We start from the raw sequence: 17,475 nt of genomic DNA on the forward strand, positions 1-17,475 counted from the left end.
TAAATGTTTGACATTATCTGTAACAATTTGGCGATGATTATGCGGATTGTCTTCGGCGGACGAGGGGGCTTGAACAGATTCTGGGCGCACTCATAACGGTAAACTTTGGTTCTTCAAAAGTGAGAGCTTGTCAGCTGATAAAGACATTAGAGAGGGGAGGAGGAAATGGGAGGTTGTTCTCATCCATTACTAGATACGAACAGAACGTGTTGAGGTGATTAGCCGGCTTGGCAGCCACGTTGAGATCAACACAAAACCGAGTAAATTTACTCTGCAAACACCGGTTGTTGACCGTAGTAATATGCCAACAAACACTAAACTCAAAAACGTGTCTGATGCCAGGTAAACGTATACGAATTGGTATTGGCTGTCTCTGCACTGAGAACACAACCTTTAACATACGAGCAATTTGTAATACGTACGGTCCATTGATAACGTCTCCATGACGGACTAGCATTTCAGGCCGGCTCCAACGGGCTGTCAACTCCTAGACATTCGCCATTCAGTCGCGCGAAAAAAAAAAAAAACTGTTAGATCACGTGATCGCAAACCTAGTGATTCTCACTGAAGTTATAATTAATTATTAACTGGTTTGTCGAAACGGTCTATTATTGTATTGTAATCACGAACAAAGCCCAAACCCTGGCGGATTGTGCCGAAGTTACGAACGAGCAGCTCTCTCTCGACTTCTTCCCCTTGTTGTAAATGTTATTAATCATGGGTATCCAAACAGAGCGCACCCAACAAGCAGGACAAACAAAGTCAACAAAATAGTATATACATACACTCTATTCAACTCTGGTGTGTGTGTCGGGCAAATGGGGTCGTTTTCTGACCGCCGGACATGCGATTTGTCACTCCAGCAACGGCCGTGAGATAAAGGCATCGACGAACTGTTCACGAATCGGCCAACAAGCGAGGTTCTCTCATTTATTGGCTTGAAGGAGTTAGTTAAGCCCTCAGTTTTTATATAGAACTCCTTCTCCCTCCCCTTCGCTCTATTGCTCTTTGCAATTTAGCCTATTAATTCGAAGGAACCATCGAAATAGCAAGATGTTATATCAGTATTTATTTTATCCCAGTCAGTGAACATATTTATACGCCCACGTGACACGCTCTCTATCGATCTGTATCATCCGAATCCGTCAGAACCATTTAGCTACGCTCTACGCGAAAAGGAATCGTATTGACTGAGGGTAATGCCGTTTTGTTGTTATCAGTTATCACTGGAACAGTATTTGGCAACAAGTATTTGGAGAGTAGATCGTTATTTTCTAACAAAATGTCCATTCAAAAATTAAATATGATGCCTGGTACTACAGCAGTTTCAATCAAAGTCAGCGATCGATGTCCATTTTATTAATCGTTGGCGCTGATAGATCTTTACAAATTTAATATCGTTTTCACTTTTTGTTTTATAATTCTCCGATATTTTTGTCGTATCATTACAACAATTGCACAACATATGGGAGGCCGTTGGTGGTAAAATTTGTGCTACTTTTCTACATTTGAGCGTGGCGTTAAAAACGCTTGTGCATTCCAGCGTGTTTATTTATGACTTCCACGTGCAATATTTTATTCATAAGTGTTAAATCGGAGAGCAATTATGAACAATTAAGACGCGAGAAGAAAGCGAAATAAATTATTCTATCCAGCTGGTGTTACAATTGAAAGGCCAGTCACGTGACGCTACCCCTGGTCGCACATTGTTCGCATTAAATTGCGTGTTCTCTTACGGTGTTACTCCCGTGTGCCGCTCATGCATACATTATAAGTACTTGTATTATGTATGTATCTAATATATGCATGTGTGATTTCAGTCACAAATTGCGATGAATAAAGAACTATATCGCGTTTGGTTGTGCATAGTATAAATCAATGCGTGACGAGTTGCGACCCCCCCCCCCCTCCAAAAACACACACACACCCGGTGACGGACGCGGATATTTTTAGTGCATGTTGCTCGTATCAGTTAAGACTATCCCACATAAACACGTACTATTCTCTTATCTGATCAACCAAGATGACGAGTAAATTTCAAACGTCATTATTTTGCCATCTCGCACGTTTTTCGTCTTCTTCCTCGTGTTTCTCAACAAAATGATTGGCAGGTGAAATAGCAATTTGCAATCAGTACCCCCTTAGTGAGGCGACGGAGAGCACTTCGTGGAGCGTTTTTATCACCACAGTTACACAGTGTAAACGCCCTGACCGGACTTGTCGATATCTACAGATGTAGGTGTGTGTATGCTTAGGTGTAACTCAACGCACTCACACAACGGTCTTACTCACTAGACAATCATTAACGATACAGTTTTATACTAATAAGCGTTGATTTATCCATCTCTCACTGTGAAAGAAAAATATGGCTCTTTAAAAACAGATCTCCACTTGTTTTAAAGTATCTTGATGATGATTGGAGGTCAGGCCAAACGTCTCCCCCCTTTTAATACGACGTTTGGAGAAGACAAGAAAACACTTACAAAGTGGAACGAGTTGACCCGATTCATACAGCTTGATCTTGTCATTTAATTATTGAAATAATTACTATTTTGTTAGTAGTTTTTTTTTTCATAATTACATATTCCATATTTGTATATCGTTTTGGCCCCGGAGTTGTGTTATCCGCATAAAATCAGTGCTTTTGAAAACATGCAAAAAAAAAAAAAAAAAAAAACGCGATCGTATGCTTGGCACCGGATGGACGGAGCCAGTCAGGGAAGAGATCCCGCCAACGCTGTTTACTGATGTTTCACTACAATACACAGCTGTGCTATATACTCAAGTGGCGCATCGAGACACCCCGGCGCACAGCTTTATCAATTCTATCCCGTCACAGACCTCTATAGTCTTCGTTCTCTGTCATTTTACGTATGGCACTCGACCTTTTTTTTGAAGGTGCCGCTCAAGGAATTCCGTATTTTCTTTTACTATGAATTGGTGGTTTCCGAAAGAAACAATAAATTAGTAGTATAGTACCAGCAAATGAAAACACGACATTCACCATCTTACCGGGCCTCGGTTTCGAATCAGAATGTAGACACGTGACTTTGTTCAACACCGTGATGATACTGAACATTGCTATCAACTATTTAAATGAGTATGTGATGTCATATGAAATCGGAACAACTGGGCAAAACGTCGAATTATATTTGTCGAGGTTTGGCTTGAATACGTTTGAGCCATAGACGTACTTTCTAACAGTGTGTCCCTCGCTTGAAGGTCTTTTCGAGAGGACCCTTCGAGTACGTCAATAGCTTTTCAAACTTGTCACCTGGACTGAACCAGCATCAGTACTTAGCGCTGGGTCATTTGCACCCGAGAAGTTTTCAATGAAGTAGGGAGTTAAGCATCGTTGTCATACAGGCTCTTGAGCCTGGCGAATTCCTCTATAACCCGACTTGTCACACTCAATTTTAATTCAGAAACCACAGGAAAACACGCACCGACCGTGTAACACCACATACGTGCCACTACCCTTTTCATCCTGTCCGCAGAGTCCAAAGTTTGTTCTAGTTATTATTTTACGACCAGAAAGAAAGCAAATAATTAGTTCCGTGCGTCATGGGGATCTAATTGGCCACGTAAATCAGCACTGAAGGTAAACGACACCTTCCTTTTGTCCACGACTTTCCTTGCCCTCCTCCGAAGTGACTTAAGGCGGCTTAGAAGGATAAGCCAGATGGAAACCCGGCCCCTTTTTCGCAAGATGTCTATTCAATGTGCACCCCTGCTTTACAATGTTGAATGTGTAGGCCCAGTCAAACAAACAAAAACCCAAATATCACAATGCCATGTTTTGTAATGGCTCTCATTATGGGAGAGTTTCCTTTCATTTACAACTAAGCGTTGTAATGACAGGAGAGAAATACACGTGGAACCGACCGCGGGAGCAAACACGGAATACATGCACATACAATATGAATATTGAAACATACAGAATACTTTTTTACTTATTAAAAATACGTTGTTAACCGGTGAACTCGTTGGATGTGTTCCTAGGATCGTTCGACGTCCGCGGGGATGATTCTGAGCCCTTGATGCCGGCTGTATACGGCGATGCAGGTGCGCGCTCTTTTATTGTGCATACACCGTCTATGTAGTTGCATGTCTATTCAAATTCCAGAACACAGAGCCATTCTCTACGTTTTGACCCGAGTTCAATCAAAGATGTCGCCTTCTTTTATCATAGGTGTGAATTTGAATTCTGTGAAAGGGTCGCCGTACGATATCAGGAAAAAAGAGAGAGTAGGAGAAAAAGAGAAAAAAAGGCGAAGGAATATCCGAGGGACGACACGGAAGAAGGTCAGTGAAGGGGGTGCGATTTACTCGTGTCATTCGAAAAGTCCAATGTACTTTGCTTGCTGCAGTGTTGTGATGCAGCCATCCATCACCATTAACAATCCTCGTAATATCCAACATAAAATTCGAAATAGCCATTATAAACGAAACATACAGACAAGGACATTGACAACCAAAACAGGGGCAGACACTATATCAGTTCAAGTTACGGCCCAACTAATTATCGTTCCACTTTTTAAAAAAAAAAAGTGAAAACGCGGTGCGTGGCAGGAAAAAAGATAATAAATGTCGGCGGTAGTCTTTTGATAGGCAATATTTTTGATATACTATGTTTACCAGGAGTTAAATCGTACAATGGCCAGATAGCATATCAAGATACCGACCGAGTGCTCGCCCACTTTATGACGTGAAAGTCTACATATTTTAAACGTCTGATTTGTTACAGTGAGTACTACTAAATAAAAGGAAGTGTTTTCGATGTCATATTCAGTTCGTGTCGATGTACGAGGGATAAGCATAGCCAGCGATGTGAATTCACTTTCCAACCCTCACTAACATAATCATATTAAAGACAAATATCACAACCTTGACGGTAAACTTGTGGGTAATGGGCGCTTTGATTATCAAACGTGTCAGTAGACACGTCATTGCTGTCAGTTCAACGAGAGATGATCTAACACAATTTAGAAATAAAGCAACCATCGATAAAACGTTTTTGTGGACTCGTTTTTTTAAGAATTACGTAATCAACCAATAAACTAAGAAAGCAAAGTGATGTGATTTTTTTTGTGAATAATTGAGATTAAAAACCGAAGCAGAGAAGATTTATAATCATTTCGCCGTGTTTCATGTGACATTTCCAATACGCCATCTTGTGGATTATCCTCGCGATTTATACTGTGTAAGAGAGCAAGATTTGCAAGATGTTTTGTAGTAAATTTAGGGTTTTCTAGTGACCCGGTGATGACAAATACGATTGAATAAATCCCAGATCAACCGATCAGAATTTACTATTCGGGTATTTTAAATCAAAGCTTACATTTAAAATGCACGTAAACAATCTGTGAACATCAGTGACCAGAACATGTTTGGTTACTGTTAAGAGTTTTTTTCCACAATACTCATATTATTGGCTTTCTTTGTAGTGAACCACTGGACGTCCACGTTGCTGTGGCCACCTCCGGGCATTCAGCTCCGCCCTGACAGATAACTGGAAGCATGGGTCCACGCTGGAAGCATCTACTTGCGGTTTGAATAGAGATACACAGAAACATGTTATTATTTGTTGTGCTCGTAGAGTCGTAAGACGACGAACGGACAGCATGGGCATGTCACGGTGTGGAGAGAAAGTGAGAGCGTTTGAGTCAGCCACGCAAAAAAATAAATAAAGGTGAAACAAATTTCAATTGAAGTTACTTTGGAAGTGCTTGAAGATGGAAAGTGTGGCGATGTCAAACAGATACGATATGGTTATTGGTCAAATTTGTTTGCGTTGAAGGGCAACCGGTCTACACGTATTCGGGGCACATGGGCACGATTTAGGAAATTGAAACCCCAAGTCAGCCTACTTTTCTCGTTTGGTTTCTTTTCAAGCGAGCTCCTTCACATTCTACTCATCCATATGATTCTGGCCTTTGAAACCGAGTGCAGACGTACACGGAGACTCCTAGTGTTAGCAGTCAGGTAGAACATACCAGTAATTCAATATATTGTGTTAGATGTAATAGTTTTTCAGACATCAGCAGTAAATCGACAGATTGCAAAATAAAAAAAATAACTTCTCGAAAATACCCACTAACAGGTTAACGAGCGACGAGTTTAAATATGCGTGTGTATGTGATTCGAGGGCCAATCTTCTCAGTAGCCTCACCTGGAAATGTTGATTTCCCGTGCTCATTTCACCAAATGTCGATGTTTTTATTGGTGATTTTCCCCCGAGCAGAAGAAACGGACATTGCTACATTTCTTGTTCGGATTATCAAGGACGCATGGTAGAGATGGTAGCATGAATCGTGTCAAGAAAAATAAAATGGCTACTGTCATTCACCAGCCTCAGCCCTGCTACTTTGCGATTCACTTGCCGAGGACGTAAGAGCGTAATAGCGGTTCCGCGGTCGATATTCGTTTTTTTATTATCCAAATTGATAAAAATATCTTATTTCTCAGACTTATGGAATATTTACACGTTATTTATATTCATTTTAGTTAACCCAAACCATAACAAACACTAGTGCGTTTCGATCACACGTTTTAAAAGCATGTCATTTTTATTAACGTTTGCAGGCACTTAGATTGAAATGTTATGAACCTGAGGCCTTGTGTTGATATCCGGGGTGACATCATTCTATCATTGGGCGATTCAAAGCTCGAATTGACGCAGAGCCGACGAGAACCGTGATTTCAGTAGAAGTACTCTGACAATAACAATAATACAAAAACAAACTTTTGAGTGCCCGGTTCGTATCGCCTTTGGGGCTATCACAATCAGTACCATGACTCAAAGATTACAGCGACACATACACACATACATACATACACATATACGGCGACCTGAATGCATTGAAAACGTGTTCCATAACATGACATGATTACAATATAAAATGAAGTAATTTTTCAATGTATGTCGCGATAAAAAAAAACATCCACTCTCGAGATGCCACACAAAGTGATTTTACCCGAAGCAACGTGAGAACAAGGAAAACGAAAACTGACGAGTTGCCTCGATAAGATATATATAATAGATGTTGTTCCTAACAACGGAGTATATATGACATAGATATAAATACAGTGGTGACATACATATACATTGTATGACTTAAAAATTGCGTTTAGTATCTATAATAGTATTTTTTTTTAGCTTGCTCCCGTTTGTTAATCTGGTGGAACTTGGAATGGCAAATGTCACCTGCTATAAAAATTTAAGCGAGATATATATTGAAATATTAATACAACCAGTGGGCGATTCGATTCTGACGCACATCTTCTTCGTGGCTGTGTTTGTGCGGAGTATACAAAAGGGGGTGGGGGAGTTGATTCCTATTAAGTTGTATGTCAACTTTGGAGTACGACAACAAAAATACAGATTCCAAAGTAAAATTAATGGAAGATGATATGTTTGTGTTTATATGGAGTATAATAACGATTTTTGAAAGAAAGAAGGAATAACTACGCAAGGACGAGTGGAAATTCAACGGCCTGGAAATGAACACGTTAGAGCGTGATTTGAGCAATTTTGACAAGGAATACGCAAACACAGGTTTGCCGACAATAGGGTCAATAGCCATCCCTGACATGTTTTCAAATGTGGCGCAGAAATTGCACGAAAAATCCGCGTTCAATCGTAGCGGATAGGAAGGTGAGATAACGGCAGTGGCAGCGTCTGGTGACTGCTCTGTGGTATTCAAAAAAAAAAAAAAAAGATAAAGCGAAGGGCAGAGAGTACTTGAAAACGAAAACGATCAAACTCGTCAGAGAATGTGAATCGAATATATTGAACTGTAGTCGGACACAGTCTACATTCAATTGCAAGTAGCCATTACCCAAGTCACACGACGTATATACTATTTTCATCGATTTTGTGACTGGGACGTTGAATTTGAATATCGGTGTTTGGGTAGAGCACCGGATAATCGTATTAATGCGTTTGACGCCAGGCGTCTCGTAATTGCGAATGAATACCGTGATTTATCATGCTGTGGTTGTTGTTATGTTTGTACGCCGAGAGGAGCTGTCCATGGTTCTTCTTCAACCTTATGAATTTAACAAGATCAACTGAAATGAAATATTTTTTTAATATACTAAAATTGAACCGGCACATTCAAATGGTGACTTATCAAATCTTTGGTAACTCTCATGTTGCCATTTAAGAGACCACACGCTCGACTTAGACCCCCTCCCTCTCCATCTCGCTCGCCGATGAAAATACACACACTGCACCGAGACCCACGCTACGCTCTTTTGATGCCCTACACAAACATACTTGTACTATAAATAATATAATAAATAATAAATATAATGTTTATAAATTATGCACAATAATAATCGTAGAATGTATGTTTAGTAGAATGTTGAAGTGAAATTAAGACGAAAACTAAACCCGGCGAGCTCTGATCGACGGTTTCTTGACAATTCATGACATGTATCCGATTTCATCGACGAAATTAAGACAAAACGGTCAATTAAATTCAACTCGTCTGTTTAGATAGAATTAAGCGTGTCAAGCTAGCATATCTCACAGTCAAGTTACAAGTTTGGCTATCTTGCAAGATACTGATGTTTGTTTTCAGCAAATGTCTGAATTCCGGTATGGATATCGGTTAGTATAATCAAGTATCTTCGTCACAGATGTGACTGGTGTCTCATGAAAAACGACCAATGACGGCGAATGCCGGATACATTTCACCTTTACAGCGACATTTATCCTGCCCCGTTCTCCGGAAAGCTTGTACTTTTATATCAAAAATAATAATAATATTACACTCACGCCGATAGTGCTGTGATTTTTTTTAAACCATGTCAGTGGAACGCTGTGAATGAATTATTAAAGTGATGTTCACGATAATCTATGGCGACCCTGGTTGGACTTTACGTGACTTGGAGGGTCTCGAGACGTGTCGACGGCGGAAAGCTCCGATGGGATCGGGATTATCAGTAAAAACATGCCCTAGAACGTATATGACAGGAGAGTGAGTCGAGAAGAAACAGATCACTGCGCGGCTGTGTGTAACAATTATCGACAGAGAAAGAAAATAAACTAATGGGTAAGATATTAAATCCGGCTGAGAAGGCCCGTAAAATAAACATTAATTCCGATTTTGGGAAGCACATCTATTATTGACTTGGTGACTATTTTAGCGAGGGATTATAAGGGAATGGGCGTTGTGCTCCACGGTGAAAAATCCCCAATGTTTGTCGAGAAGGTATATATATATACCGGCGGGAGGGCCACCATGTTTTTAGTCACACAAGTTTGTCAACTTATTTAAATTGGTAGCAAGTGCAGGGTCCAAACATAGAGGGAACCAGCAAAAAAAAAGATGTGTACACACTGCTTAATCTACACTGATATGACCGTCGTTGCCATGGTCCTGCAAATATGTATTTGAAATTACCAAAAGGACACCAATATCGTAAACAGTATCTGGAGCGAAAGGCCAAGAATGGGGAAAGTAATAAAATCATAACTCATGATTTTATTATCGTGAAATATATGTTTTCGATTGCAGGGCAATAATTTCTCAAAGTATACCGATTTTTTGGCGAGGCTGGTTACTAAAGGGGCATGGGTCATGTGTAATAATCAAGCAGTGGATAAGAAAACCACTACACAACACTCGAGTGAATGATCGCCCACCAAAACAGACCTATCACCACAAGTGCTGTATCTTGTCTGCTGGGCTGATATCCATGTATTTCAGATACTGCACTCCACCGTGCACTTACACTATAAATATTGAGTACGAGGATGGAAATTGAGCGTGTTTACACTGGCAAATTGGGCTAGCCAAACAATCAAACACAACTGTCATCCCTTATTTTACTGCAAAGGACAACACAGGAATCTCATTCATCTACCAAATGAGAAATGATGGGTTATGTTTACCGACCGAATTTTGGCGCTGTTTTTTTTGGGGGGAGGGGGGGGGGGCTCCACATTACGTGGGTGATATATACACAACTACCGTCTACCTGGGAATTGAAATAAACAACAAAAATAAATGAAGGCGCGGATAAAGCAAGTGTTGGGTTTCACCTCTATGCGGGCTGTGACAGTTTATTGAAAATACTATTATCTAGATTTTTGCCATTGAAATGCTGACTCCTCGTCTTCTCTTCGTTTTACAACGTAGTGAATGGAATTACTGAAGAAGCAAACTTGAAGTTTGTAAACGGATTTAAAAAAAAAAAACATAAAAGGAAATTACAAACAGAATATCTTGACAAATATTCGATATCAGTTGTTTTGGCAATGATATTTCACAAATATATATATATATATATATAGAATAGATAAAGGATTTGGACAACACTATATTACCAGTCCTACGTACAAGGACAACCATCGTTATATTAAAAATTGAAAATCGGTTTGCTAGCAGTAGTAGTTTTAGGAAACACAGGTTTTGGTGATCTTTTTTTTTATGAAATTAAAATAAAATAAAAAAAGGGCACCGATGTATTTGCTAGTACGACATCCGTTAAAACAGTCGAAAATAATTGTGACAGTACTGTTTTGCTTTATGTGATAGAAACGGTTGGTGTAGCATTTTGTTCTTACATGATACTTTTTAAAAAAAAAAAATAGCACTCAACACCACCGGTAAGTCGCCGAAACGAAAAAGAAATTGACATCCATGGCGTCTTTCAAAGAAATAAATTATCCATTATAAAAAAAAAAAAAAAAAAAAACTTTTCTAAAGTTCAGATTACCACCAGAAGCAACAATAATAGTAGTAGGATTTCTGTAGTTTTGTATCGACATTAAAATGGTTGGATGTAGTAGTTCTGTAGTAATCTGGTACTTCATACGATGGAATAAGATTATTTTTTTTATATATATATATACAAACATCACTGGTACGCAGACGACACGACACGATTCTCTAAAAAATATCCTTACTAAAAAAATCCAACTTGTTTTCTTTCTAAAAATCTCTCTTCCTAATATTGCTTTGTACAGGGAAATGGCACGTAGGGAATCACACTAAATTCCCTATTCAGTTTCAATATATTCCTGTATGTGATCTCTTAGATTTTTTTCTCCAGGAAAATAATAATAATATTAATAATAATAGTAATAGTGATAATAATAATAATAATATATTAATACAAAGTATAGAGTCCAATCCAACTTAGTGGATAAACAAGACAGTTTGCCCGTGTTCTGGTAATTGGTAGATGTCTCAAATAGTAAAATGTACTTTCACACTAACGCATACTATAAGAGAAGACATACTAACCGACCCGAACATCGTATTCCAAAACTAAACAAGGCTTCTGGCTTAAGTAGTAGTAGTTCTGTTTGATGGCAACGAACGTCGGTCGGTGAACACTGGGTTCCAGTTTAAGTGTGCTTTCCACAACATACAGGCGAAAATAATGTACGGTTCAGTTTTTTTCAAAGCATTGCGTTCATAGTGTTTTGGTATACCTGCGTCGAATGCACACATTTTTGTAGTTATTATATATTAAATAAAAGAACATCATGGTGAAGATACCTTCTCAAATTCCTCGATGATGTGATGTAGCTGTGTATCGGTCTATTTTTTTAAGTAGTCATTTTTTTGTTCCAACATATGAAGTGGCGTTCTCACCAGGTTCTTCCTTGGAGCAAAAAGGAAGCAGCCGAAATGTTATTACTGTTCATGCCATTATGGTAGGAATTCATATTATTCAGATTGTTCATTTGCGATGGGTTCACCACACTAGTAATGTCCGGGCCGGTTTGGTGCTGTTGTTGTTGTTGCTGCTGTTGCTGTGCCGCCGGTGGTTGAAGTTGTTGTTGTTGTTGTTGATGATGCTGTGTCGGTGTTGTGATACCTGGTATTGAACTGGTATTGGTGGGATTGGCTGTATTAGATGCGTTTACGGTAGTGCTAAGCGTAGAGTTTGTGCTCATATTCTGCGGCTGTTGTTGGGTCGTTGGTTGTTGTTGTTGTTGTTGTTGTTGCTGCTGCTGTGATTGCTGCTGCTGTCCATTGCCATTACCGTTACTCGACCCACTGCACGGTTTACCGTCCTTCACAAGTACGGGCACGGCAACGCGTCGAGGCGACTGATGAGTAACGTTGTTTTGCTCCTGCATGGTCCTGTCTTTCGTTTGACGTTTCGTTTTATAACGGTGATTCTGGAACCAAATTTTTACTTGAGTTGGCGTGAGATTGATCAGACTCGCCAGATGTTCCCTCTCCGGCGCAGATAGATATTTTTGTTGTTTGTATCGTCGCTCTAGTTCATACACTTGTGCTTGAGAGAATAGCACTCTTCGCTTCCGCCTCTGAACAGTCGGCAACATTTTGTGATCTCCTAGCGCCGACATATTCATGTTCATGTTCATGTTCATCGACGATGGGCCCATCAATCGGGAAACTAGAATAAGGATTCAAAAAGGTGGTTAATTTAATACTGAAAACTGCATCTGAGAACAGTATATAACGGGGTACATTTTGCCGTCACAGCACCTATGAAGTTATACATTGCTTAAATATCGTTTACAAACTATAAAACCATCTACGCGATCCACACCCGTACATTTTTGTGTTGTGTTAAATAAAAAACACTACCTTAGCCTTGGGTTTGTTTACTTAATATTTTGTTTTACCTATATAACAGCATGTTACCTCGGAAAGGTTTACAACTGAACGTTTTGCACGTACGTGTTGTGCCTTCGATTGCCTGTATACGCTGATTTTTTTCCCTTACCACGATATAGTATTTTTTTTGAACGAGACTTTGTTGGCCATTCCTCACTGAATCTCCACACACATGTTGTACAAGGGGCTCCTCCTCGAGACCTGACCTTTGTTAGGGCAGATTCTTCACAAAACAAAACAAAAAATATCTAGATTGCCGACTAGGGGATTCGCCTGAGTGTATATTGTATTTGCTATCGAGAAGAGCGGGGGGGGGGGGTATTTGAAAATTGTGATATGAAATGCGATAATTTCCAGTCAACGGAACGCTGCTGCCAGCGATGTAATACACTACATAACGCCGTAAGGGCCGCCTATTCTAACTCCGGGCCCCGTCCTTTGTCAAACGGAATGGGTCGATCGCGGAAAAGGCGCTAGCCGCTTTTATTTATTATCTTTTTTTCTCCCGAACGAAAAATGAATTACCAGTCTTCGTTTTGAAGTGGCAAACGATCTAATTTGCCGGCGCCCCACTTGACTATCCAGTAAACGTAAATATACGAGGAATATTCAAGGAGAATTCCCGTAACGAAGCGAAATGAATACTGCGCGCACATCGCTATCTGACTGCAACCCCAGCCATTTTTCTCAACGCCACTTCAAAAGGGAGAGAACGACGTACTTGAGGGCATCTCACCATTTTGACGAATCTATTGCCTAAATGGTGTTATCAGTCGCAAAATTTTGCTTCAGACTGAAGAAGGGAAACCGAAACGAGAGGTGGATACGTACATGGACGGTTGGGGTGAAAGAGGGTACTAGATGGATGCGTTGAGTAGGCTGAACGAGCGGCTACACTGGTAGTTGTACGGTTAATAAGCATTGCAGTGAAGTGCACGGAAATATCCTTGATTTTAAGAGTATACTTACTAGAGAAACGTGGATCGGGGTTGCCTCCATACCAGCTGCCTGATGTCGGTCGTACATGGTCGCTGTAGTGAGGCAACTCGTTGACGGAACCATTGCAGTAAGGGTTACCAATCGTCGGCGGGTGTGACAACTGCGGTACGTGCATGTGGTAAGGTGAGCTCACGGGAGGTACGTTCATGGAAGAATGCTGCATCGACTGTGATACTTGGCCCTGTTGTGATCTGTAGGCACCAGTCATAGATAGGTTAGTGTTAATATTATGTTCCAGCATGGGTTTCTTGTAAGTCTCTTCCATAGTGTTCAATATATCTGTGACTGAGAACGGTGTGGTTTGTTTAGGGCTCAGCGACATGACGTGGTCGCAAGCTGAGGTAAGTTTGCCGAACGGATCAAGGCGTCTGTTATGTTAGCTCAGTTCTTCCCCCTTTTTGTGTGTGCTAGACTTGTGTGTGGGCTGGCAGTACGTATCCGTGAATGCAATGTAATGAGTATATTTGGCAGCCCCAATTGCATTCTGGGATACGTTAAAACCCGGTCTCTTTTACGTTTTACTATGATAGTCTCATGCTTTTGCTTATGGTAGGAGTCTAACTGATCTGTGGGCGTGGCCTTCATGCTGAAGTACCAAACACAGCGCTTGATGTAAATGGTGAGGCCTATTGATTGGAGAACGCGACGTGGTGACATGTTTGACACGAGAATCAATTACTGGGGATAAAGATTCAACTTCTTTGACAGTTCGGGCTACATTAAATTTTCATGAACACCAGCCAGATCATTCTACAGTTGGGGCGTTTCTTCACCCTTTCTTTTTTTTCCCTCTTTTTTTTTTATTTCACACTTTTACTCTGATCGAGGCGGTTTTTCTCAAATCGTTTGTATTCAGCGAAACATCTCCGTTTTACCCCCCAACAATAGCTATCAATGGAAAGGGTATTGTGGAAAAAGCCCCAGGAAAACTGCCCAATCAGACATAATTGCCCAATTGTAAAGGACGAGGTGTGAAATTCTGAATTGGGGCATTCAGCCCGGACAAAACGGGAGCGAGAAAAGTTGAAAATGACTAAATGAAAAGCGACAAATACCTCTGTAGTCTACACTCGTACAGTTCCAAGCTTTGTAGCGACGACCGCCAATGGGGGTCAAGAACAGACACCATACTTCGACAAGCACTTGCGATGTTTTCCGGTGGGAAGCTGAGCCCCTGAACGCGAATGACACTCGACTATATAGTAACTTGAAAGCCCGCCACTTGAATGAAACAAGAACGTAAGACAAAGTTGATTGGGTGAAAACTATATGTATATTACATCTTAGCGGGTGCCAATCTTGTTCTCAACCCTGCTGAAAAATTTGGTAATTCTCATTGATCGCCTCGTTTGGCATGTTGTTAGTGAAAACAATGGGAAACAAAGCAGCCTTAAAGGTGTGTCAGTTTTGTGAGGGGTTTAAGTTGCAGTGGCTCTTCACCAAACATTTAAATGGGAATTAAGGCCTCTATGAGTAGGGTAGAAAAAATAGGTATACCACTCCTCTGTGTAACCCAGAAAATGACATGAGATCGCTTCGTGTGACCACAGCGCGACGAAATAAACAATTCCACTTACACGTGCGATCGCGACAGTGTGCTTCGGTTACGCGCGATATGACGGGTAAATATCCCTTTCTCCTCAGAACCTTACCAGTCACAAACTGTAATCACTTTAGATGTACATTGCCCTCTGACACGCGACGCGTAGATGGCGCTAGAAGCTTCGACTGTCCGTTTCCCAGGCAGCGACAGCCCGCCTGATATGTCTGCGAGGAAATCGCTTGAGAAGGCGTTGCGAAATGGACACTTACGATATCAAGTTGAAGCTAGGTAGTGATACAAGGGGAGGGGCGTAGACAATATAGTTGTTATAATCAGGCTTCCGGATTCAGTGTTAATTTCTTTGTTTACAAAGCTGTGAAGACTTTGTCAATTAGGGGCGCTAAGCCATTGTTTTAATATTTAAGAAGTCGCCGTTTGGTGTGTGTCTTCTAATGACTGTGTGAATTCTTTTAAACGGTTCCATTGTTTGTCTGTTTTGGATTGAAACAAGAGGTGGGTGGGTGGTAGTGGTGGTTAAAACTGATATATTTCCTAGACTGCTTTATAATGCTTGCTCTCTGTAATGCCACATATAGTCAGCTCTCTGGATACGTGCCATGGCCGTCTTTCTATTTGCGATCTGCGAGTGTGCAAATCTTTGCATTGTATGTTTGCGTTGGTCATCAATCTTGCCCGTGTGAGTGCGAAAAAACATATGTGTATGACATTGTACACGAATTTTTATTTGACGCTCTGTGTTAGCTAACTTGGGCAAAGAAAGGCAATATTCCAGAGCGTCGAAAGGTTTCAGTGAGCGTCTGAACGCGAGGTGACTGTGTGCGTGCCCTGAATAAATCTTAGCACACTGTACAACCCGAACATAGGGGATATGGATGTGACATACACGCCCCGTAGATTAAACTTCCAAAACACGAAACGGGAGATATGCGTGTATATTCACTACATTCGTTTCTTTTTTTTCAATGTTTGTTTTAAATTAGTTTTTAAATGCACGCTCCGTGAAAGGCTGAACATACGTGATGGGCGTTGAAATGAACACAATCAGAGAATTTCGCGTAAAAATCCACCCTCAAGGTCCGGTCTTCCCGTTTTTCTTTCTTTCGAGAATTTGGAATTGGGAAACTAAGAAGGCGGACCGGAATGGGTGTAATGGGAATGACGAGTTTACACTCAGGTTTGTAGGCACACACTCCACTGGAGTGAAAAGCCACTCGCCGAGTCGTCTGAACAGGAAAGGCACACTCATTAAGATAAAATTCAAAATAAACAGTAGCTTTTTTATTTTCTCTCGTGTACTCTTTCTATTTCCCCCTCCCTCTCGCGCTATATCCACACATTCAACAGGGAAGGAATCCCGTCTTAATGAGTGTGTCATGTTTGGAACGAGATAAAACAAACAGCAATTATTAGTAGTCTTTTCAGCCGAAACAAATGAGGCCCGCAATTAGAAGTTCAGAACTGGTGATGAGTCGCTCTAAAGAAAGACGTAATAAACTTGTATTATCCCGACTAATCTTGTTTCATTGTTCTGTGTCTCCTACGTTGACACCTCTGTGAATGTCCATTTTCCCACCTCACATACTGGTGTGAAGTGTACATTCACACCTTGAACTATTTGAATGACAAGAAATCTTACTCGCGAGAGCTTTCGCGAATTAAAAAAAAATCCCGTTTAATGTAAGCATATATATAAAGAGAGAGAGAGGGAAAGCGCATTTTTATACAAAAATATCTAACTTTGAGTGGGATATCTATAGGCTATGATGAGAGAGGATTTTCTGTTTCAAACACGTTCGTAGACAATCTTAGGTTTCGGGAATCCGTCAGCTGAGATTCTCCGCACATGCACTCGAAGTCGGCGAGCGTGATTAACAGGGATTTTCCGACAGATTCTTACGTCGGAAGACAAAAAAATAAAACGATATGACTGTGTGTACAAGTCTGTGGAGATTGTTTTCCTTTGTGTCTTTAACGAGCAGGCCATGTCCCCATCTTTGGTTGCGTATGCACGGAGGCGACTTTCTTTTTTACATCGAAAAGGTACTCACGAAAACCCAATCTAAAAAGACTACCACTTGCGGCGTCTCTCAAACGGGCAATTATGAGCATAGAAAACACTCAACATCAGCAACGAAATGTACTTCAGGATGGTACTAGCCTTCGTTAAGGAAACCCTCATCTTTTAAATCCCGGCTAGGCAATACTTAATTAAACTTAATGTTTAGAATTTGTAGCTCGCCCCAAGGAGTAAAAGCACGCGATTGCAAATAGAATCCACACACATACAAAAACTGTCGA

The 17,475-nt window shown here is 40.6% G+C and overlaps 1 protein-coding gene and 1 long non-coding RNA gene across 4 annotated transcripts; one reads left to right on the plus strand and one right to left on the minus strand.

The window, feature by feature from the left end:
- Window positions 1-3,982: 3,982 nt before the first annotated feature.
- Window positions 3,983-5,702, plus strand: LOC144342253 (uncharacterized). The gene is made up of 3 exons (XR_013418728.1): window positions 3,983-4,065; window positions 4,193-4,305; window positions 5,448-5,702. It is a non-coding gene; the product is annotated as an uncharacterized LOC144342253 (long non-coding RNA).
- Window positions 5,703-10,043: 4,341 nt separating this feature from the next.
- nkx2-1 (NK2 homeobox 1) lies at window positions 10,044-14,834 on the minus strand. 3 transcript variants are annotated; one of them, XM_085504102.1, is made up of 3 exons: window positions 14,669-14,834; window positions 13,584-13,804; window positions 10,044-12,390 (listed from the first exon to the last, which is right to left on the minus strand). In XM_085504102.1, the coding sequence occupies exons 1-3, from the start codon at window positions 14,740-14,742 to the stop codon at window positions 11,612-11,614; spliced, it is 1,074 nt and encodes a 357-aa protein (XP_085360228.1). In that variant the 5' UTR covers window positions 14,743-14,834; the 3' UTR covers window positions 10,044-11,611.
- Between the last annotated feature and the right edge of the window lie 2,641 nt (window positions 14,835-17,475).

This window comes from Saccoglossus kowalevskii, chromosome 2, assembly GCF_978046115.1.
Source record: "Saccoglossus kowalevskii chromosome 2, keSacKowa6.1, whole genome shotgun sequence".
NCBI classification, from domain to species: Eukaryota; Metazoa; Hemichordata; class Enteropneusta; family Harrimaniidae; genus Saccoglossus; species Saccoglossus kowalevskii.